Source organism: Lemur catta, chromosome 3 (genome assembly GCF_020740605.2).
Source record: "Lemur catta isolate mLemCat1 chromosome 3, mLemCat1.pri, whole genome shotgun sequence".
NCBI classification, from domain to species: Eukaryota; Metazoa; Chordata; class Mammalia; order Primates; family Lemuridae; genus Lemur; species Lemur catta.
This window is the reverse complement of record NC_059130.1, coordinates 121,154,500-121,177,573: the sequence shown is the minus strand read 5'-3', so window position 1 is coordinate 121,177,573 and position 23,074 is coordinate 121,154,500. Positions and strand designations below refer to the sequence as shown.

Below are 23,074 nucleotides of genomic sequence, written 5' to 3'. Positions count from 1 at the left end.
TTTATGAAAAAAAAGTCAAAATAAGTAGTAATCCAACAGTTTCCATTTAAATATAGGTCCATATATAACTGTCATAATGAACTGACAGTTCAAAAATTTTTCTTTCCTTTTTTTTTTTTTGACACAGAGTCTTACTCTGTTGCCCAGGCTAGAGTGCTGTGGCATCAGCCTAGCTCACAGCAACCTCAAACTCCTGGGCTCAAGCAATCCTCCTGCCTCAGCCTCCCGAGTAGCTGGGACTACAGGCATGCGCCACCATGCCCGGCTAATTTTTCTATATATATTTTTAGCTGTCCATATAATTTTTTTCTATTTTTAGTAGAGATGGGGTCTTGCTCTTGCTGGTCTCGAACTCCTGAGCTCAAACAATCCACCCACCTCGGCCTCCCAGAGTGCTAGGATTACAGGCGTGAGCCACCACGCCTGGCCTCAAAAATTTTCCATTAGCAATTGCAGTTTTAAAAATTAAACTATTTATTTAAATGCACTTATACTTAAATAGTCCTACTGGGATGTTCAACACACTCTGAGGTGGCCATACAGCAGATTGCATATATTTTAAATTTCTATTGCCCTGGGTAGTAGGAAATACTCACTAACCACTCACAGGTTTTTTGTTTATTTTTAGAGAGATGAGGTCTCACTATGTTGCCAAGGCTGGACTCAGACTTCTGGGCTCGAGTGATCCTCCAGCATCAGCCTTGCCCCAAAGTAGCTGGAACTCCAGGCATGCACCACTGCACCTTGGCTCCCACTCACAGGTTCATTCTAAATTGATAAATGCCTAATGTTGTTTTAAATCTATGCTATCCTCTAAGAAAACAATAAATACTTCTCACATAACAATGTATATATCTTTTTAATTTATTACTTAACAGAGCTCAAATCTTCTATTACTCTAGGGAAGTCAAAATAAACATTAACTTCTCTCAAGATTTTTTCATTCACTTCACTTTTCATTAAGTGACTACAATTAAAACTCTCTGTCAGTCAATACAACAATGAAGTACAAAAATTAAAACAGCCCTGAACTTTCTATTCATCACAAAATAAGCACATAGTGTACAGTCCTTTGGTAGCTAAATGTACCCGTATTACATAACTCAAGACACCTGAGCCATCGTGGGCCAGTCTAGACAGGAAGAATTTCAAGTGATGGAAAGGCAACGTCATGGAAACAAAAAATCATAAAACCAAAACCCTCTGGGAATGCTAATGAAACCTCCAGAAAGAACGTGTTGCAAAGAACTGTGAACAAAAAGAGCTGAAATAATTTCTATACAGAAGCATGTTCTACAGAATTCTTGGTGGATCTGGAATAATAAAGGGAATAAATCATATAAATTCAAGAAAGTGCCAAAAATAGACATTTAATTAAATACAGCAAAATTTTCATTATTTGAAATTCAACTGATTAGCACAGTCATGAAAGCAGAATCTTTTTAAATAAAGCTTTTATACAAAAAACTCAGCAGAAAAAAGTCCCCACCAAAGAATTTCTTTGAATGTACACACTTTTAAGGTATTTTAAATTCATAGACATTCACATCCAATCTACCAAAGCCACTGTGTGCAGTATCACCAATCTCTGAGTCTTAGCTTCCTCACCTGTAAAATAATCTCAAGGGTCCATTTTGGCTCAATCATTGTATGTTCAGAATAAAGATTTCTTATTTAAAAAAAACAAAACACTATCAATCACTGAGAAAGTACACAAATACGCTCTATGGTAATGTGAAAAAATATTCAGTTATTTAGAGCACAGCATACCCCCAGCAAGGTCACTCAAATATTATATGATATCCAAGAGGCCAAATTAGACAGGAATAGAAATCAATCATATTGTGCAGATATTTATGTTTCCTCGAAAGCAAGCTGGGTAGTAGAAACTGTGTAGTAAAAAGATCCCTAAATCAGGAATGAGGATTATTTTCTTCCCCCTGTTAGGAGCTTTTGGGATTGTCAACATTCAAGTTATCTGGCCTTTTTAAGCCTTGGGTTTTTATCTATTTAGAGACTGGAACAGATGATCATGAAAGTCCCTTCCAACTACAGTGACCTCTCAAGAAAAAAAAAAAAGGCAAGTAGGGGGAGGGTCTCAAATGACATTTATTTAATCATTAGAAGAGTTGCTTGGCTTCAGGCTCAGTATCCTATGCAAACATACATAACCATGTAGACTCTAACAATATATCAGAAATTGATTCTGTAAATATTCACTATTACTTCTTCAGATTTGATGATTTCACATTAGTAATCAAACAGAGAGGAATTATTTCATGTAACTTTAAAATACATTAATTTGCCTATACAGCTAAGGTCAAAAAAGTGTCCAAAAAAAAAAAAGTAAACTGGTTTCAGTAATCATATTGTTTGCAGTAGTGTGCTGTCATTTTGAGCTGCTATGCGTATATTACGAGATTAAAGCAAATGAGTAATTATGGTGGTATGCCATGTAACCAACTCAGTAACATTAGGCTCATTTGTTTCATTTTACTCTGGATTTTTAAGAAATTGTTATTTTTAAAACTTAATTCTTGTTTTATAAGCATGTGAAATATTAGCATGGTTCCAAAATAAATTCTATAAAAAACAAGTTTATCCCCAAATAGCCTAGCTTCTTCCCTGTCCCTCTATGCACTCTGAAACACATGGTCTCAAACATAGTAAAGAAAATTGAAAGCACAGCTCTGGATTCCAATCTTGAGTGTATGGACCTTGGATTGTGACTTAATCTAAATTTATTTCTTCATGCCTAAAAAGGTGGATAATAATAAAACCCACTTTAGATGGGTATTGGGAAGATTAAATGAGATCTTCTATGCACAGTACTCGGCTTGTAAGACCTCTGTAAGTATTAACCACCGCTATTAGGATCTCATTTGAGGTTCACCACGATCCTGCAGCAAAGACATATTAGGAAATGACCCTGGAGGTGCCACATCACTGGCCTGACTTTACTGCACCCAATGGCCAAGATCACAACTCATCTTTAGATCCCAGCACCACGCCACAGTGCTCGCTCCTGAGCCTGCAGGCTACCTCATGCTCCATGCTCATCACACGTTCCCTGCAGCCAGTCCAGGGAAAAAAGAACTGTCTTCCCACCCGGGATGACTTCAAGAGACTTACTGTGTTCAGCGCATTGAGAGTCGTGTCATCCCGAGAGGCTGCAACGCATCCATCTTCTGTGGAGCCTCCATCACACATGCCTGCAAATGCCGCCATGCTCCTTCAAAGGAAAGGAAGTGTTTTTTCTTCATCAGTACATAGTAATATCAGTACAGAGATTTCAACCCTCAATTTTCAGAGTACATTTTCAGCCCAGACCAAATGCCACTACTACCATGCATGATAAACCAGAGTTCTCAGTCCTGCCTGTGCTCTTGTAAAAAAAAAAAAACTTTTTAAAAATTCCTCTACAGGTAACCTTAACTCACTCAGAAAAATGTTACCTTTAATTGGGTTCATTTATGTTATTTCTTTCTGCTGTATCAGTACTAAGATTTTAGATTTGAGGGTATGAACAATCTAAATCCATTTGTCACAATACTCTACTAGATTACAATCTTTTGAAAGAAAAGTCTCCCCCAAAACATGTGAAATTAAGTCCTCTGAAATTTTATTTCCTCTCATTCTATAGAGTGAACTACCTTTAGGTGAATTAAAAGTAAAAAATCAGAGATAAAAACCTCTTAGTAGTCACTGACTGCACCTAAGTATTCGCATCTCTACTGTACACCACCGTGCAGAGCACTGCTGACGAGAAAACAGCTAAAGCTAAAATTCAGATGCCTTGATCCTTGCTTTAATGTTTTTTCTGTTGCACACCATTAATGCTGCAGTAAGTCCCAGAAATCACTGAAGACAAAGGAAGGTTCTCGGCCTGCTCTAAGACACGAGAGGAATGGATTTAAACTTCTCTTTTGCATCTCAGGCATTTGAATATTAGCAAATTCTATGGGATAATCACAGGTAAATGTTCTCATGTAGGTAAGCCACAAAAATGTCAAGTTCAGTTTAGACACTAATGAACAACCACGAAGTACAGAGATAACATAAAATCTGTAATGGGATTTAAGATGGGCTTTAATGACTCAAATTAACTCAACTGGACTGAGAGGTATTGATAATTGCATGTGTGGCTTACAAGAAGGAAAAAATGACTTTACCATGATAAACTACTTTTCTCTGGCAATAAGGTCAGGGCCCTGATTACAGAGGGTGTAACAAAACTTAAAGTCAAAGAATGCACAATATATAAATAAAATCTCAGGGAAAAAGTAGAAAGTTTATTGTCTACTAATCAATTCAGATGGCCTAATTTGGAGAGCAGGATGGGGCGGATTCCTATTACCTTGCTGCCCTCAAGTACATAAGGAGGTCACAGTCATTTACTCCAGGCATCCAGACCAGTTCCTCATGTTGGGTCACTGTATCACCATCTGGAGAAGGAAACGGTTGCAAATCTGGAAGTTTGGCCTGTAAGACAGGATGGAAACATCACAATCAATACATACATTATAAAAAGCTGTTTGGATTAGCAGTACTTGAGAACAGATGCAATGGTTTACTGAGCCTCTTTCTTTGGACAGGAGAAAAAGAACAGCAAAACCATGAGTCACATAAACTGGCCACATATACCACATGTCAGGATCATTTCGCCATTGAAGATTTCACAATAGATTGCTTAATCTCTATTTAAGGAGTACCAAACAGCATCAAAGTAAACCAATGCCAGCATGATCCAAAGAGTGAAACAGAAATGGACACATGTGAATAAGATAAATAAAAATAGAAAATGTCTTAGGAGATAACAGCTACTTGATAAAGAAAGGAAACACACACACATTTCCAATATAACAAGTTTACAAAGAAGACACAGGCAAATAATAAAACCTCACTTAAGGATATTTGCTAAAACATTAGGTGAACTATCCTATTAGATTAATGTTACACTCAAGACAGTCAATAGCAATACAAGTCATGGTCAACATCAAAAAAAGAACAAATATTAAAGTTAACATTAAATTGATCCCTGGTGAGAGAAATCAAACTAGTGGTTGCTTCAGGAAAACGGGAACTGCTTGTGATAAGGCAGGAAGGAACTTTCTGAGATGACAGAAATTTTCTGTGCCTTGATATGAACCATCAAAGCAGACTGAATAGTATATATAAGATAGGAACAATTCACTGCACGTAAAGTATACCTCTATAAAAAGAATTTTTATCGGGAGGCTGAGGTAGAAGGATCACTTGAGCCCAGGAGTTTGAGGTTGCTGTGAGCTAGGCTGACACCATGGCACTCTAGCCCAGGCAACAGAGCAAGACTCTGTCTCAAAAAAAAAAAAAAAAAAAAAAACCGAATTTTTTAAAAATGTGGACAACAGTGCTCACCAACTAAGATTCTAAGTCACTAGATTCAAATACCTCTGGTATTTTCTCATTCTTACTCTGCTGGGGCAGGGCAAGAGTAAGCAGGTACTATTACTACTATAACCATCAGAGACCTATGAAAAACAAACATTTGCAAGACACAGATGCCCTTATCTTGTCAAATGGTGAACATGGGCACATTAGTCTGATATTTTAAACTAAGAGCTGGAGCTAAAAAGCTCCAGTGTACACAGAGCCCAGGAAAAAAATTTAAGTGAATTAAGCAGGCAGAGTATAAGGCAGTGCTGTTCAACAGAAATAAAATGAGAGCCCCGTACACTAGCCCTCCATTGGTTATTAAATTAATTAAAAGGTACTATTGTTGGGGAGTGGGACCAACACCCCACCCCCAGAGAAAAATAGACTAGAAATATAATTAGACAATTTATAGAAAAAGAAGTGCAAATGTTTCTTAATCATAGGAATTGATGGTCAAGCTTGCTGACAACAGAAATGCAAATTAATGATACAGATACAATTTCCCATCTATCATATTGACATAAATCCCAAAGTTTGACAATGTATAAAGATATGAAAAAAACAGCACTCATGGCTGGGTGCAGTATCTGATGCCTATAAATCTCACACTTTGGGAGGCCAAGGCAAGAGCATTGCTTGAGCTCAGGAATTTGAGACAAGCCTGGACAACATAGTGAGACCCCATCTCCATAAAAAAAGAAAAGAAAAAAAATTAGCCTGGCGTGGTGGCACATGCCTATAGTCCCAGCTACTTGGGAGGCTGAGGTGGGAGGATTGTTTGAGCCCAGCAAGGTTGCAGCGAGCTACGATCATGCCACTGCACTCCAGCCTGGGTGACAAAGCCAGACCCTGTTCCTTAAAAAAAAAAAATTAATTAAAACATAGCACTCATATAGTAAGTTGCTAGAGTGAAATGAAAGTGGTACAATTTCCCTGTGGAGGAGAATGTGGCAATACCATCAAAATTACAGGTGCACTTGCCCTCTAAGCCAGCCATCCCCCTTCTGGGGAGGTATCCTGAGGATACATTGGCAAAAACATAAAAATCTATATGCACAGGTTATTCACTGCAGCATTACTAGTAAGAGCAAATGACTGGAAGCAACCATACTCCCACCAATAGAGATTCAAAGAGTAAACTGTTATATCCACACATGGAGTTCTATGAAATGGTAAAAGGGAATAGAAGGAACTCTGTATACTGCCATGGAGGAAAAAAAATCAGGTCATACTGTTAAAAGAAGAAAGAAAAGTGGCAAACAGTGTGCATATTCTGCTACCATTTGTCTCACAAGGCGAAAGGGAATAAAAATATTAATATTATTATAATAACAATCTCATAAAACTCTAAAGCAGTGGTCCCCAACCTTTTTGACACCAGGGAGGGACCAGTTTCAAGGAAGATAATTTTCCCACTGAGCGGGGGGCAGGGGGGATGGTTTTGAGATGATTTAAACACATCACATTTACTGCGCAGTCAAACCTCTCTGCTAATGATGATCTGTACTTACAGCTGCTCCCTAGCGCTCGCATCACCGCCTCAGTTCCACCTCAGGTCATCAGGCATTAGATTCTCATAAGGCAAGTGCAACCTAGATCCTTCACATATGGCAGTTTACAGTAGGGTTCGTGATCCTATGAGAATCCAATGCTGCTGCTGATCTGACAGGAGGTGGGGCTTATGCAGTGATGTGAGCAATGGGGAGCGGCTGTAAACACAGATGCAGCTTTGCTCACTCGCCTGCTCTCACTCCCTGTTGTGCAGCCCAGTTCCTAACAGGCCACGGACTGGTGCCATCCTTGGTCTGGGGATCAGGGACCGCGGCTCTAGGAACTATTTCAAATAACTCTAAAACATACTAATGTGCCAGTACAGCCCTAGTGGGATATGTTCTAGGGGCAAAACAAAATATAATAGTAAACTGTTTTTAATAATCATATTGTTTGTAGCAGTGTGAGTACTGAGCTGTATATCTATATTATGGCACTAAAGCAAATGAATAATTAGGTTGTTATTATTAAAAAATGGGATCTGAAGCATGGTAGAAAGATCCAGGTGAAAGAACAGTAAGATTAATATAAAGCCTAGATAAAAATTTGAATTTGAATTAGAAATATCAGTATAAATTTACAATGTATTTTATTTTTTTTTAAAAAAAGGGGGGGAAAAGCCTATTTCCTAGGCTTTAGTGTCAACTGAAAAGGCCTAGAAACAGTAACCAACTCTGTAAGAACAATTATCTTGGCACCCAGTTTGTAAACATCATTTCCCAAATGAAGGATCCTATGAGGAAAGTTTCATTCCAGACCTAAAGCAGGAAATGTACAAGGCGAGGCATAAAAATCACATCATACCAGATAAAAGGCACCTACCAAAGACCACTGGGATTAAGTCAAAAGGAGACACAGCAGGAAGATGCTCCTACTGGCCCAAAACATTTAATCACCAAGAAGAACTGATTAAAATTGATTAAAAATAAGAAATAATTTAAAATCCACTGGTGACCATTCAAAGATACTGTGGAATCATTGCATTATTTTGAAAACCAGTAAACAGAGGGAAAGAATCAAGCCTTGCCTTTCCTGTGTGATTTCCCATGTGATTTGGGGATCCAAATGGTTGATAAGAGAGAAGCTTAATTTATTCAACAAATGAATGGAGGAATGACAGAATATCACTATTTTGAAATCCCTAATAAAATAATAGACCTAAGGAACAATCAGGGCCAGGGGCAGTGGCTCACGCCTGTAATCCTAGCACACAGAGGCAGAAGGATTGCTTGAGCTCAGGAGTTTGAGAGCAGCCTTCGCAAGATCAGGACCCCATCTCTACTAGAAACAGAAAAATTAGCTGGGTGTGATGGTGGGTGCCTGCAGTCCCAGCTACTTGGGAGGCTGAGGCAGAAGGATCACTCGAGCCCAAGAGTTTGAGGTTGCAGTGAGCTACAATGACACCACTGGACTATACCCAAGGCGACAGAGCTAGACTCTGTCTCAGAAAAAAAAAAAAAGGCAGCCAGTGGCTGCTAATTATTATTAATATCATCAGAAGATATATTTGCCCCTGGTAGAAGTTTATACCACCACCATGAAGTATTCCTGCAGGAAGTAGGGCACCAAACTAGAATGTGACTAAACCTCCAGCTTTAACTACTAATTCTCAAGAATTGCAAAGGACACGTAACAAGTTTAATGATACGTGAAGATTCGATCAGCCAAATCTAGACCATGGGATATTCCATAGGACAAAACACTCAGCTTCTTTAACACATACGTTGGGGAAAGGCAGGACCTATAAATTAAGACATTTAAGAGACATATCAACCAATTGCAATGATTGGCTCTCATTTAGATTCCAATTTGAACTATAAAAATATAAAGAGAGAAAGATACAAACAGACAACCAGGGAAACCCCAACACGGTAAACACCTGAATATTAAGAAATTGCTAATTTTTATTTGCTGCGATATGTTGTGGTTGTGTCTTCTAAAAGCACCCTTACCTTTGGAATATCTACAAGTAAAATGATGTATTTGTGATTCATTTCAAAATAATGGCAGAAGAGGTGTGAGAGAAAATAAACAAGTTTGACTTGATATTTCTGATAGCTGATTAATGAGGAAAAAGGCTTTATTGTACTGTTTTTTTCCCTGCTTTTGTATACAGTAATATTTTCCCTATTAAAGTAGAAATTTTTAACATGGTAAATGTTGCCAATTCATTAAAGTAGTACTGTTATTTTTGGTGCTCCAAAACATTTCTTTTAAAAAATAAAGCATATAGAATATATTTAAAATCTGATGTAAACATTTGATTTTAAATGATAGTATACAAAAATCCAAGCATAGTAAATATGCCCCTTTTCCAAGAATTTAAGCATCTTTTACTTAGGAACCACTTTGTCTGTTATGGTAGGAAAAAAATCTGTAAAATAAAAGTCTGGTACAAAGATTTCAAGACACAGGAAACATAGTGAAAGAAAAAAAAATGGGTGGGAAAATACACTGCAAGAGAAAGCAGAGAAAGGGAGATGTAACTGAGTGGTACCAGGCACTAGACTCCTTGATTAAAAATATGGTATGCTCAGTGTACAGCGAGATGGGCTTAGATGGTACAGAGGCGGTAGTCAGGCCCACCTAACAAATACACTGAGAAAAGGCTATACTTGAACAAAGCAGACATTAAGTCAAGTGTCCTCCTGCAGCTTCTTTCTGCCTGTATCAGTTATAATATGTTATAATTCCAAATCTGGAATGAGAAGTGTCTTCTAGAAATTATATGCTCCTGATGGTTTCTGTATTTCGGTTCTAGCATCTCTTCACTTCTTAATTTTTATTATGAGTCAAAATAGGTTCTCAAAGAATGTGAACGACATATAGGAAGTACTTAATATCTAGACAGAAAAATGAATAACTAGACAGACTACCTCTATGCCCTTACAATGTTTGCTGCTACCTGTATCTCACGTACCTAGATATGACAGTCATAGTTGTTGACTCCCCAACATCCATTCCAACTCAAATGACAGTGTATGTAAACCATGTTAAACCTGTTTTCTTCATGGTTTAGAAATGGACATATGACCCAATCCATGGCAATAAGATATGGGATTACTGGGGACATTTTGGGGAAATTTTCCTTGCTCCTAAGGGGAAAAGAAGGATGATTTCAATGCTTGCTGATTTCATTCATTGTAAGATCTATTATTATTTTACATGCATTTAGAAAGGATTAATGTGGCCAATGAATTATAACCACACCACAGAATGTACAATGAAGCCCAACTTCATAGGTAAAATGGGAAGGAAAAAAGAACATCTTAGAATGAGTGAAATTCAGCTACCATGGAGGACAGGTGATAATCTCAGAGAAGCACAGCAGAGCCCCGGGTCCTTCCTGACCAGGATATCTTGACATGTGAGACATAAACAGCCATGTTGAGCCAGAGTCCTGCCAAAACAGCCTGATACTGACATCAAAAACAGAACAGTCTTAGTAAACTCAATAAAACATGAAAGGGCACAGGTCATGACATAGCAAGCTTCTGACTGAAAAGTATCCTAACCATCTTGACTCTCTTGAAGGAAAAGAGGTTTTAAAAATCTTTTTTAATGAAAGTATGTGGTGACCAAATGTTCAGCAATGGATGAATGGGCAAACAAACTATGATACACACATACAATGGATTCAGTCTCAAAAAGGAAGGAAATTCTCACACATGTTGTATAACACTGGTGAACCTTGGAGTCACTAAGCTAAGTGAAATAAGCCAGTCACAAAAAGACAAATACAGTATGATTTCACTCATATGAGGTATTTATACATGGTAGAGTAGTCAAATATGGAAACAGGAGATAGGATGGTGGTTGCCAGGGGCTTGCAGGAGCGGGGAACTGGGAGCTACTGCTCAATGGGTATGGAATTTCAATTTTGCAAGATAAAAATTCTGGAGATGGATAGTGGTGATGGCTGCACAACAATTAATGTACTTAATGCCACTGAGTTGTACGCTTAAATATAGTTAAGATGGTAAATTTTACATTACATATATTTTACCACAATTTTTTTTAAAGCTATGTGGTGATCTAAAAAAAAAAAAAACACACACAAAAAAACAAAAAACTAAACTCATACAAAATTCCCTACAGCAATAACAACAATTCTGAGATGCTGCTCAACAGAATAAAGGGCCAGCAGACTAATAAGAAATAAAAATCTAAAGAAGCTACCAATATTTACTTTACCTGATGACTAGGACCAACACGGATTTCCCCCTGGGTACTGTTCAGCCTCCTGTCACGAACAGAGAAGATTAAGTTAGCACAATATAGTTTTGACATCAACATTGACGCATTTTTCAAGGAAAGTAATTCACTTCAAATTACTAAGAGATAACTCAAGAAGAATTAGTTTCCTCACTACTTCTAATGTTGCCCTGTACATGTCCACCAACCCCATCTCTAAAAACCTTTTCCATCTAAAAACCTGATGACTGCAGCTTCCTGTCTATCTTCCTATACCATCATTCTTTCATGCCTCAGAGAGGCAGACATTTAGTACAATCCCAGTCAGACATTTCTTCTTTTCAAAAACATTTCAGGGTACCCTACCATTAACCTTATTAAATATAAATGAGAAAACTTATGGTTCCTAGGACACACATGGGTCAGTCAGCCAATCATTTATTCATTCAATAAATAGGTATTAAGTACCTACTATAAACCAGGAATTACCCTAGGTATTAGGGATAAACCAACAAACAAAATGCTGTTCCTGCCTTCTTGGAACTTATATTCTAATTGAGGGAAAATAAACAAACAATAGGTCAGATGATGATAAGTGCCAAGAATTAAGTAGATGGTAAATGATGAAATATTATACAGGACTTATTTAATAACAAAGTAGAGCATGCCCAGAGATGAAAAAGTAAGGGAATGAGCCCAGCAGGCACAGGAGGTGAGAGAGCTTTTCTCCTTTTGTCTCCGCCACTCTGACTGCTCTGGCAATACTCTCCCCTCCCTTGCTCCACATCCGTACTGGCCAGGTTCCCTTTAAAAGCCATGATTTTCAAGAAGCCTTTCTTGATCTCCTGCCCATTTCACCCTCATCCCTAAAATGTGTGGTATTTTCCTCTTTTCATTCCTTCATAAAATATTTGTTGAATGTCTTTTCTTTTGTCCCAGGCCTTGCACAGGGCACTGACTGGGTACATAGTGGTAGACAAAGAAATCCTGCCCTCCCCAAGCTCTCTAATACCTGCACCTTGGAATCATGACTATCTGTGTGCTATCTTAGGAAAACCTTTTTTGTGCCCAGTGACAAGACTTTCTTGTATTTTACAGGCACCACCAAATTTTCAACAGTGCCAAGGAGATGGCTTTTAAATAGTGGCAGCTGTTTGATGATAGTTTGTTGACTTGGGCTGAACTGAAGAACATAACAAAGCAAAGGACCCAAGAGGAGGCACATTCTCTCCTTTTTCTCTCATAGATCTGATACCTACACCATTATGTTTGAAACTGTTAAAATGAATTTTTAGAAAACCATTATTTCCTTTATGGCCTTTGGGCCCAGTACTTTCTTCTTTTAAAGCAACAATTTTTCTCATAAAGAACCTTGTTTCGGCAAAGGTCGGTAGTGGATGTGACAATGAAAAGAGTAATAAAAAAAAAGGAGGAGGAGGAGGAGGAGGAGGAGGAGGAGGAGGAGGAGGAGGAGGAGGAGGAGGAGGAGGAGGGAGGGTGACGACAAAGACAACGACATCACATGGTCCAGTCCTCAAGAATCTCACACACCATCTCGCTGGGGAGGTAGCATCCATCCCCAGACACCAGAGTAGACCCAATCGCGATATTCATAAACACAAGACGGTTCTGGACAAACAGTACAAAAAACGCTACGGAGAGTTATCAAAATTAGGCAGGTTTGGAGAGGAAACACTCGCTGAAGTGGCAGAGTTCCAAGAGACCTCTAAAGGAGATAATAAGCCCAACAGCAGGGCAAAAAAAGAGGACTTTCCAAGCGGGAGTAAAACCACACAGAGGCAACAGGCCAAAAGAGAAGTCTGCATGAAGGGCTGACTTTCCTACACAAGTCATCTCCATTTCTCTAGCAGAGGAATGCCACGTTGAAAAAATAAGCTGAAAGATGGATTGTTCTCGTAGGCTTATGTAGGAATTCTAATAGAAGAAGCTGTTTTAGGAGGTATGCTGAGGATTCAAATGAGCCAGGAAGCTATTTTAATTATGAGTACTTCTTTAAGAAAAATAAGCACTCAAGTGTTACCACTCTTTCCCTTCCAACTGTCCCTGTTTCCTAACTAGCTCTGAGCAAAACGAGCTGCCTAAAGTTGCCTCCTTTATTTCTAAATACTTTCCAAATGCTTTCTTGCCTACAAGCCAAAATTTATCATCTTAGAAAGCTTCAGCCATAGCCTGTCCAGTACTTGTGCCTACAGCTCAACCTTCAGGTTCTTCTAGAAGGTGTTATTCCAGAGTTCTCAAGTGGTAGATATGGATTCATTTCCACATAACTGCTATATAAGTCCTTGACAATCCAGGACAAATTCCCCTGGTTCATTTTTATTTTAATAAGCCAATATTATCAGTTTAGCTCAAAATACAATGTGTCATGATAATAAACCCCCAAATACTTTGTTGAGTAAAACTACTTATATCCCACTTATTTCCATAAAAATAGGAGGAAAATAATTATTAATATACTAATAATGATACAAGTAAAACAAAAAAATGTGTTGGGGTATTTTAAGAGACTGAATTGAAAACTGTTACTCTAAGTTTATATCAAGAAAGAATACTAATAAGGTAAGTAGGTTATAAAACACAAAAGTAAAACAAAGTAACTTCTTAAAAGCTTGTTTAAAAATCACCCTTTATGACAAAAGTATTCTAAAATCATATGCAACTTTTAAATATCAGGGTTTTGTTGCAAGGAAAACAACAGTTATTTTTCAGCAGGATTAGGATCTGAGGTGCAGACAATGGCATTAGCCTACCATATCTAGGAACTACAGAACATAGAATAAATGGCAGAAATACTTTTTAAGTCCACGGTATAAAAAAGTAGATGGCAACATATCCCATGAGAGAAAAATGGATGCATCTGACAGAAAAACCGTCTGAATATGAACCAAAAGTGAAAGACAAGAAGTGGGCTTGATGGGAAGCTGCCGGTACCCAGCTGTACCTGGCATCAACTTAACAATCAGAGTCCTCCTCCCTTCATTAAATATTCTCCTCCTACTGCTGCACCTTACTGCTCCCTTCTCGAACGCGGTCTTTGTGGTTCATACCTCACTATTAGAAGATGATACTCTACTCTGACTAATTTGAACATCTCATACCTCTATCTCCTCTGGGACTATAAGCTTCTAGAATACAGGAACTGAGATTTAATCGATCTTTTGTATTCCCCAGAATCTAACACAGTACCTGCCTAGCATTATCTATGCATTCAGGAAGAATTAAAAGTTTCTTGGTTGCATGAATACTTCTGGACTATTAAAGTGTAAAACTTGACAAAAGTCACCAGAAATTAATATTTAAACATAACGTCAACAGCTTATAGGAAACACTCTTAATCATCACATGATAAATTACTACAACGTGGCTTTTATTTAACACAGAAATTCTCAAACGTTTAGGTCTGAAGACCCTTTTACACTCTTTAAAAATTACTGAGGCTAGGTGTGGTGGCTCATGCCTGTGATCCCAGTGCTTTGGGAGGCCAAAGTGGGGAGGATCACTTGAGGCGAGGAGTCAAGACCAGTCTGGGCAACACAGCAAGACCCTGTCTTATACAAAAAAATAAATACAGTAAGAATTTCAACAAATTTGTTTTGGAAAAATTTCAAAATGTTTATTTGATTTAAAAATAGCAATAAACTCATTACATGATAACGTGTATAACATATCATTATTAAAAGTTGTATTTAAACAAAAAACTTAATGAAAAGTAGAGGGTTTATTTTACTTTTTAAAAATCTCATTAATATCTGACTTAATAGAAGACAGCTGGATTTTCTGATACACTTTTACATTAAATCTGTTGCAATACGTTATTTTGGTTAAAGTATATGAAGAAAATCCAACCTAACACAGCTATGTAACTGGAGAAGGTAGCCTTTTTTGATACTACACCAAAACTCAACAAGTGATAATCTGATAAAGGTTTGTGCACAATGTGGATCTAAAAGCTTATGAATAATCTTTTAGATTCTGTTACATTAAAATCCATCAGTCTGTGTTGCCCTTTGAATGGATCTACTCAGACATGACACTGTAATGTCATGCATTGGTTACATGGAAAATACTGGCTAGGTTTTGTGGATCTTTCAAATATCGACAGAGTTCATCATACAGTATTTTTAAAAAATTACATTCATTAATATTACTACCCATCTTATAAGAAAATCCTTTAAGTGTAGAGAAGCTACACTTAGTGGTGTAAGTGGTGGGTACAAGTTTTCCAAAATTCTAATTTTTACTTGAAAGTTCAAATTTTAGCATTGGCAAATACTATCAGTAGTTTTCTTTGAAATGACAGGCTTGCTACACTCATTTTCAAGAAAATGTCTGCCAAATACCCATATCTGAATGACCACAGTTTATCTGCCAGTTGTTCTTTCAAGTAGAAATGGTGCTCCATGAAAAAGTGGCTAGTTCCACTTCTAATTCAAATGACTTGATGGCACAAGGGCTTCTCCTCAAGACGGTCATTGTCCTATGGTACGCAGCAGCAGACTTTTATGTCACTCCCAATTTCACCATACAGAGTATTAAAAAGACAGGAAGTCAATGATTAGGATTTAATAAAAATAATAACAGGGTCCACAAACCACGGTTTGAGAAGCACTGATTATGATGTATTTGAACTTTAGAAAATACTGCAGGCTGAAATTCCAAAGGCTCCTTGTCTAGAAGATGCCAAGTTCATTCTTTAATTAGTAACAACAGTAGCTTACATTTGAGCACTTAATATCTGTTCTAGGTGCTCTACAGTAATATCTCATTCTGGGTATTAAATCATTTAATTCATATTTTGATATTATAAAAGCATTAGTATTGATATTCACAGAAATTCAGATCTCACTCTATCCTGTGTTTAAAATAGTATAGCTACTAAAGAGGTTTTCGTTTGGAAGCACAATGCTACTTAATTAACAAAGCAGGTCTAGGTAGACAGAGTGATCATCAGTTTAAGAGGGAGAATCCAGATTAAGGGCAGTACGAATCCCAGCCAAGTCAGATGAAGGGCACCACTGTATGCAGTAAGAAAGCAAAGGCTGAAGTCATATCCCAGCATAATGCAAGACACACAAACACACACGCTCACACACACATACACACCCCTTTGTCCTTCTCTCTGGGTTTTTCACATACATTATCTTAAATTCATGTATATTATATTAATATTTACTGGCAAATATAAGCAAAACAAGCAAACACAAGCAAAATAGCAATACTAGCTATCATTTAGTAAGTACTTCTTATGCCAGACGAACAATATTTCATTATTCCCATTACAATCCTCTGAGGCAGTATCTCTACTTTATAGATAACAACAACACGAATTGTAACACAAATAAATCAACTGACATATCCACTGAACATTTCCTATGTACCAGGCATTGCAAGCTAAGCAATTTCCATTTATTTTCTTATCTATTCTTAAAGACGACTCTCTAAAGTAGATTCTATCACAACCTCTATGTGTACAGACAAGGACACTGAAGCTAAGAGATGCTATGCAGTTGCCAAAGATCATACAGCTACCAAGTGGTAAAACCAGGATTCAAACTCAAGTTCAGCTGATTCCAAAGTCAGAGCTCCCAATCACACTCCCATATGGCAGAGTAACTAGGTTACTGAACCAAAATTATATAATTAATTACAAACAAAAGTATGAGAATCCATATCCTTTACCCTATTTCAGTTCACTGTTCATTTCAAACACCAGAGCAAGTCAAAATAATCAAAAAGGTTTTTTTCAAAATTCGATAATCATGTTGACGGAGAAAACCTATCAAAGTTAAAGGACAATTGATACAACATTCTCTTTTTTTTTTTTTTTGAGACGGAGTCTCGCTTTGTTGCCCGGGCTAGGGTGAGTGCCTTGACATCAGCCTAGCTCACAGCAACCTCAAACTCCTGGGCTTAAGCGATCCTCCTGCCTCAGCCTCCCGGGTAGCTGGGACTACAGGCATGCGCCACCATGTCCGGCTCATTTTTTCTATATATATTTTAGCTGGCTAGATAATTTCTTTCTATTTTTAGTAGAGACGCGGTCTCACTCTTGCTCAGGCTGATCTCGAACTCCTGACCTTGAGCGATCCACCCACCTCGGCCTCCCAGAGTGCTAGGATTACAGGCGTGAGCCACCAAGCCCGGCCCGGCCGATACAACATTCTTGAAATGACAACATTTATAGAAATGGAGAACAGATCAGTGGCTGTCAGGTGTCAGGGATGGTGAGGAGATGGAGCGGGGGAGTGGGTGTGACTCTAAAGGGGTAGCAGGAGGGAGGTCTTTGTGGTGATGGACAGTTCTGTTACTCTGGTTGCTGTGGTGGTTACACAAAGCTACACATGTGATAAAATGGCATAGAACTATACCCACAATGTACTAATGCCAACTAACTGGTTTTGATGTTGTATTACAGTTACATAAGATGGAATTATTCTGTAGTATCTTTTGTAATATCTTTGAAACTTCCTGTGAATCTAAACATTGAAGTTTTTAAAAAGTCAAAGAAGAGGTACTACAGACAGACTAGAAATCAGAAAGAAAGCCAGATAAGAGAAAAGCTGATTAAATGACAAAAAGATTCCCCCCAAATAGACTGCAGACAGCTGAATGAATAACTGAAGAAAGAGAGCCACAGTTCATGAGTAACGAGATTCCGGAATTAACTCCAAGTCACATATTTCTTTTTTCCCTATATTTACTGAGGATCTCGGCTATGTGGTTATCATGATAGAGATATCCCTATGTGTGAATCATATTACAAAAAAAGAATTAAGAACTGCCACCATCCTCCCCAGCAAAAGGAGGAATTTCTCTGTGTACCTAATGTAAATTGTTTTTCAGAACAGCTGAGGTTCAGCCTCCATTATTCTACAAATCTTTGCTTTAGAATATGAAAAAATAGTACCAGAAGCCAAATTACAACAATAATGGTAAGTCATTGTGTTTATTCTGTAAGTATAAAAAACAAAAGAAATTCATTGTATATGAAATCTGATACAAAAGAAACCGATGTAACAAAGCAGTATCCATAGCAACTACAACTTAATATTTCAGTCCTCTTCAGCTGCAGTGGATTAAATAAAATGACAAGATGTTCTCTTTGAAAAGTAACCTGTTACCATGGAAACGTTTTAGTCTAAGAAGTAAATAGGGAATGGACAGAAAGGAGCAGGGAGCCTGCAAATGAATATAAAAAGGGAGAAGCATCTTTGCAAAGGAGATGAGAAGGCTGACGGCCAGATGCAGGGAGGGCTTCTGGAGAAAAGCGTGTCAGCTGGATGCAGGAGCCTGCCGAGACACAAGGGCTTGCGCAAGAACGTGACACAGTCACTTCTCCACCCCGAAGAGAGGAGCAGTTCCAGGGAGGCAATGTCCTTTCTGTAAATGTTCACTGAAGATGCCCAGATATCTCTATGTGATTATGGTGACTGTTTTAAAATAAGGACCTGATTCTACAGGCATGAGGAAGGGACAAGGACATAAGTATGGGGAGAAGGCATGAACAGACAGCACTGCCATGAAGCAACTGAAGGCAAGAACCGGTAGAACTGAGGCCTTTCACAGGGAGCTGGCATGCTTACCAACACAAGCCAGACCTTACCCCCTCCCCAAACCTGGGGACGTAACAGCAGCATGGCCTGTGGCCCATTCACAAGGGGCTGGGATTGACAACTCTCAAGTCAGACCCCTGTTCTGTGGCAGGTGTCATGTGTGAATGAGATCACTGAGCAATCTCCTTTTTCCTGTCCTTCAGACAGTAAACATCAGACAGTGGGTAATTCTTATGTTTTCCATAGGGTGTTAAGTTCAGCAGGAAGACTCTAGAAACTCTACTTACTAGCACATTTAGAGGGTGACCACGTAAGGAGTCTGTGGGTCTAGAATGAAATACACATTTTAAAAAACCCAAAAGGAGATTTATCCAAATCACTTTTTTTAGATGGATTGTGGGGCAGGAGTGAAAATGAGGATCAGAAAGAAGACTGGGACAACATACTAGGTTTCTCAAATTTCTCCAGGATGAACACATACCTACAAAGCAGTCTCTAATAAGTCCAAAATTTCTTTAAACTCTGATATAGTGTCTTAAAAACTTATGCAAATTTTTATTCTATTCCATAATATAGTCCCTTTATTTTAAGACAGAAAACGTCCCATGACACTGGCACCTCACGACTGAGAGGATGAGAGGACTTGTCACACACACCTGAGTCTAGGTACATGTGTATGTTCAGGTGTAGGGAAAGAGCATAGATTTCAGAGTCCAACCTGAATTAAAATTTCAGTACCAAAGTTTTGTTGGCTCTATGTGTGATTCTGAGGACACAACTCAGTCTCTCTGAGCCCTTAGTTTCCACATCTATAAAATGATGTTCATAATGGCTACTTTGTAAGGTTGCTATAAAAATAAAAGATAATCTATGGAAAGAACTAGACATAGTACCTCCTGCATAGAGGTCATTACTATTATTAACTCTAAGTACTGGCAAAAAGTGAGAATGGGAGCTAATCCCTCTATTATGAGTTCTCATAGCACCATCTACCTCTCCTTCAGCCCAGATCACATTCACGGTTTTATATTTATTTTGTGTCATTGTTTCTTTCAATGATTGTCTTGTCCTCTAGACCAAAAAAAGTACCACGTGAGTAAGGAACCAAGTCTGTTTTTAGTCACCACTATAACCTAGAGCCCACTGGCTCTCACTAAATATATTTTAAGTGAATGAAGGGCTCCAATATTCTAACTCAACTATTGTTTAGCCATAGATAACAACTAAGGGATTTGTTGCAAAATTAGGATAGTTATGTCACCTATGATAGAAGGCCAGCCAACTGCCTAGCAGGAAGAAAATTCATCATTAATTACTCTAAAAAAAAGAATCAATTAACAACTGAAAATGTTAATGGCTCCAAATTCATACACAAATATGAAAGGTCAACACAGGCACCTGGTCCACATGCAAAATCATAAAATTCTAAATTTGCTGTGATGGAAGGCTCCTGAGAGACCATTTGATCCAGGCTTCTAGCTTAATAGAAGAAACCAAGGCCTGAGAAAAGTGTTCTTTTGAGAGGTCACACTGAGCTGATTACAGAAAAGGATTCCAGGCCACAGAATTAGCTTTCCCACATGGTCCTCTTAAATATAATTCAGTGTCCAGAATTGAACATTAGGCATTGGCAGAGGAATAATAAGAATTTCCAAGCTAATAATAAGATGCAGTAAATATGGCCTCCACACACAACAATGTGTGAGCAATATCAGGAAAACATTGTTTTTTTAAAAAAACTTAACAACAGGTGAGAAAGATCTAGTTCCAAAGTACTACAATGACCTTACTCCATCGTCTAAATTTCTTATCTGTCTTATCCGTTCCCCATTATGCAGTAACATACAGTGTGTTTGGCTATGACATGTAACAACATTCCATTTCAGGCTCCTCAGGCTTGACTGTAATGAACGGCCTGCTGCAGAGACGGAAACGGCTTCAAGGACCACAGTCTAGCAAACCTGCATCCACACATATATGAAGTGTTAGAAAGGAAACAAACAAAAAAGTCCCACCATGACTGAAAACAATTTATAAAGCAGCAGTCTTTGAAGATTAAGCTGATCTACTGACCAAAGAAGATGCTGGCTTTCTGCACATTCAAATCAAACTGCCTAATAAAGCTGAATCGAGCAGTCCCAGAAAAGAGAGACTTTGAACCAAGTAAGCAAGTCTACAACACATGTCTAAAGGTCTCTTTGTTCCCACTAGGAAGTCTCTGGAAAATGTTATTAAAAAAAAAGACAATTGCCTTATTCCTCTTAACTGTAATGGTGTGAATATGAGAAGAGGAGGCAAACAGGCATTAACAGACACGTAACTATGTTAGACAAAGTGGTAAGAAAAATGTTTAATGCTAAACACATTAAATATTATAAGATATGGAAGCAGAGTTTCTTCTAAAAAGAAATGTAAAGAAAACCATAAACACCCAAAGAGAATAAGAAGAAAGCAGATCAGTAAATGGCGGCTAAACATACCGGTCACTAATTTAATTACCATAACTCCTAAAACAATTCCTAACACTGTCTTAGTTGAACAGGTTGATCATAAACAATAAAGATGTTGAAATAATCATTATCTATATGAGATTGCAGATTTGGTCTTTGAATTATTTATTTATTTATCCCTGAGATAGGGTCTTGGTCTGTTGCCGGGGCTAGAGTGCAGTAGCATCATCATAGCTCACTACAACCTCCAACTCCTGGGCTCAAGCAATCCTCCTGCCTCAGCCTCTCTCTCTCTCTGTAGCTCGGATTATAGGCACACACCACCATGCCCAGCTAATTTTTTTCTGGTTAGAGGTGGGGTCTTGCTATTGCCCAGGCTGTGGCCTTTGAGTTAGTACCAATGATGTACTAAGAAACTATGTGGCAAGCACTTTCATATTGTTTTTATCTAGTCTTTTTACAACAACTATGAGAAATATTTATCTCCTTATTACGCTTGAGAAAACTGAGGTTCAGAGGAGCGAAGGAATTTGTCCAATGTCACAGCTTGTCCGATGACACATATTAGGTGGAATTTGAACCACACTATCCACCAGCTCCAAATCTCACCTTTTCTTGTATCATAGATGATGTCATTCATTTATTCAACATACTGATGCCAAAGACCCATTTGCCAGGCACCCTACTGGGAATTGAGACTAAGAACAGACAGGGTCCTTTCTCCAGAAGTTTAAAGTCCAATAAGGAAGATGATCAATCAAATAATCACAAATAAATGTGCAGTTCAATGAACACTGATAGAAATAATCTCTAACACAGTTGAATTAAAATGAGGTGTTCTACCTTAGATACAACGTATCAGAGTATACAACACGAGAAAATTAGTTTTCTTTCATATTTGTTTTAAACATACATTCAAGCACCTGTATCTGCCCAAATCAGAAACTGCTCAAAAGACATGATAATTATCTGTGCTTATTTAGGAGAAGCCTCATAAATTCAGCTTCAACATCATTTCAAATTTTCCTTTAGCCAGTATTTCTAGCTTCTTTCTCATCCTGTCGGACATTTGTTTGATAGTGTTAGAATAAATGCCTCTCTGGTAGAAAGACAAGTCAGTTCAGTACAAAACAAAAAGTAAAATGGAAAAGAAAAAATGAATTCAGAAGAAAAAAATGATCAGGAACAAAGAGCTGGAGAATCACAGATAATCAGGTCTTAGGTATAGCACGGTCGCCTAAGTCACAAGTCAACACACCAGCCAAGAGTCGAGGAAGCAGGGAAAAGCAGAGAGATGTTACAAACAGATCAAGAAAGAAGTGCCAATTAAACACAACCAAGTCCATCCCAGATTTCAACCAAAAACAGACTGCAAAACTCATGTTGACAAGGGAACACTTTAAATATAAGGCTCAATCTCAGATTTTGACTCAAGATTCCACTATAATGACAAGAAAAGCCAGTAGTATAGTAATTTTATGAACTTTTATGTTTTTTTTAAACATATACTTTCAATGTTCTGCCACATTTCCTGACACTCTAAAGTGCAATGGGAGGGGAAAAATAAGCCAAAATGAAACAACCTGGCCAATGTTCAAGCTACACAGACCAAAGACAACTTCACCAACCAAGAACATAACTTCCCATGTGCTGCTCCTTCACCTCCACCATCACCAGACAAGCACAGAAGGCCTAAAAAGCAGAGCTTTAGCATTCCAAAAATATTTTCCCAAGACAGAAAAATACAGAATACACACCACACAAGTAATAGTTCTAGTGACTTAATTTATTGGATTTGAAACATAGAAAAACTTGACTCTTAACAACAGAGGGTACCCACAGATCATAGTAACCACAATGCAGATTTGTACTGGGCCCAGCCAGGCCAGC

General features: G+C 38.0%; 1 protein-coding gene across 6 annotated transcripts in view; it reads right to left on the bottom strand.

The window, feature by feature from the left end:
* Positions 1 to 23,074, bottom strand: part of RERE (arginine-glutamic acid dipeptide repeats) — a 397,407-nt gene that overhangs the window by 120,689 nt on the left and 253,644 nt on the right. For all 6 annotated transcript variants that reach the window (XM_045546222.1, XM_045546221.1, XM_045546223.1 and 3 more), the window contains 3 exons: positions 11,161 to 11,209; positions 4,358 to 4,482; positions 3,133 to 3,232 (listed from right to left, as the gene is read on the bottom strand). In XM_045546222.1, coding sequence (XP_045402178.1) covers positions 3,133 to 3,232; positions 4,358 to 4,482; positions 11,161 to 11,209 — 274 coding nt within the window. The remainder of the gene's footprint in view (positions 1 to 3,132; positions 3,233 to 4,357; positions 4,483 to 11,160; positions 11,210 to 23,074) is intronic.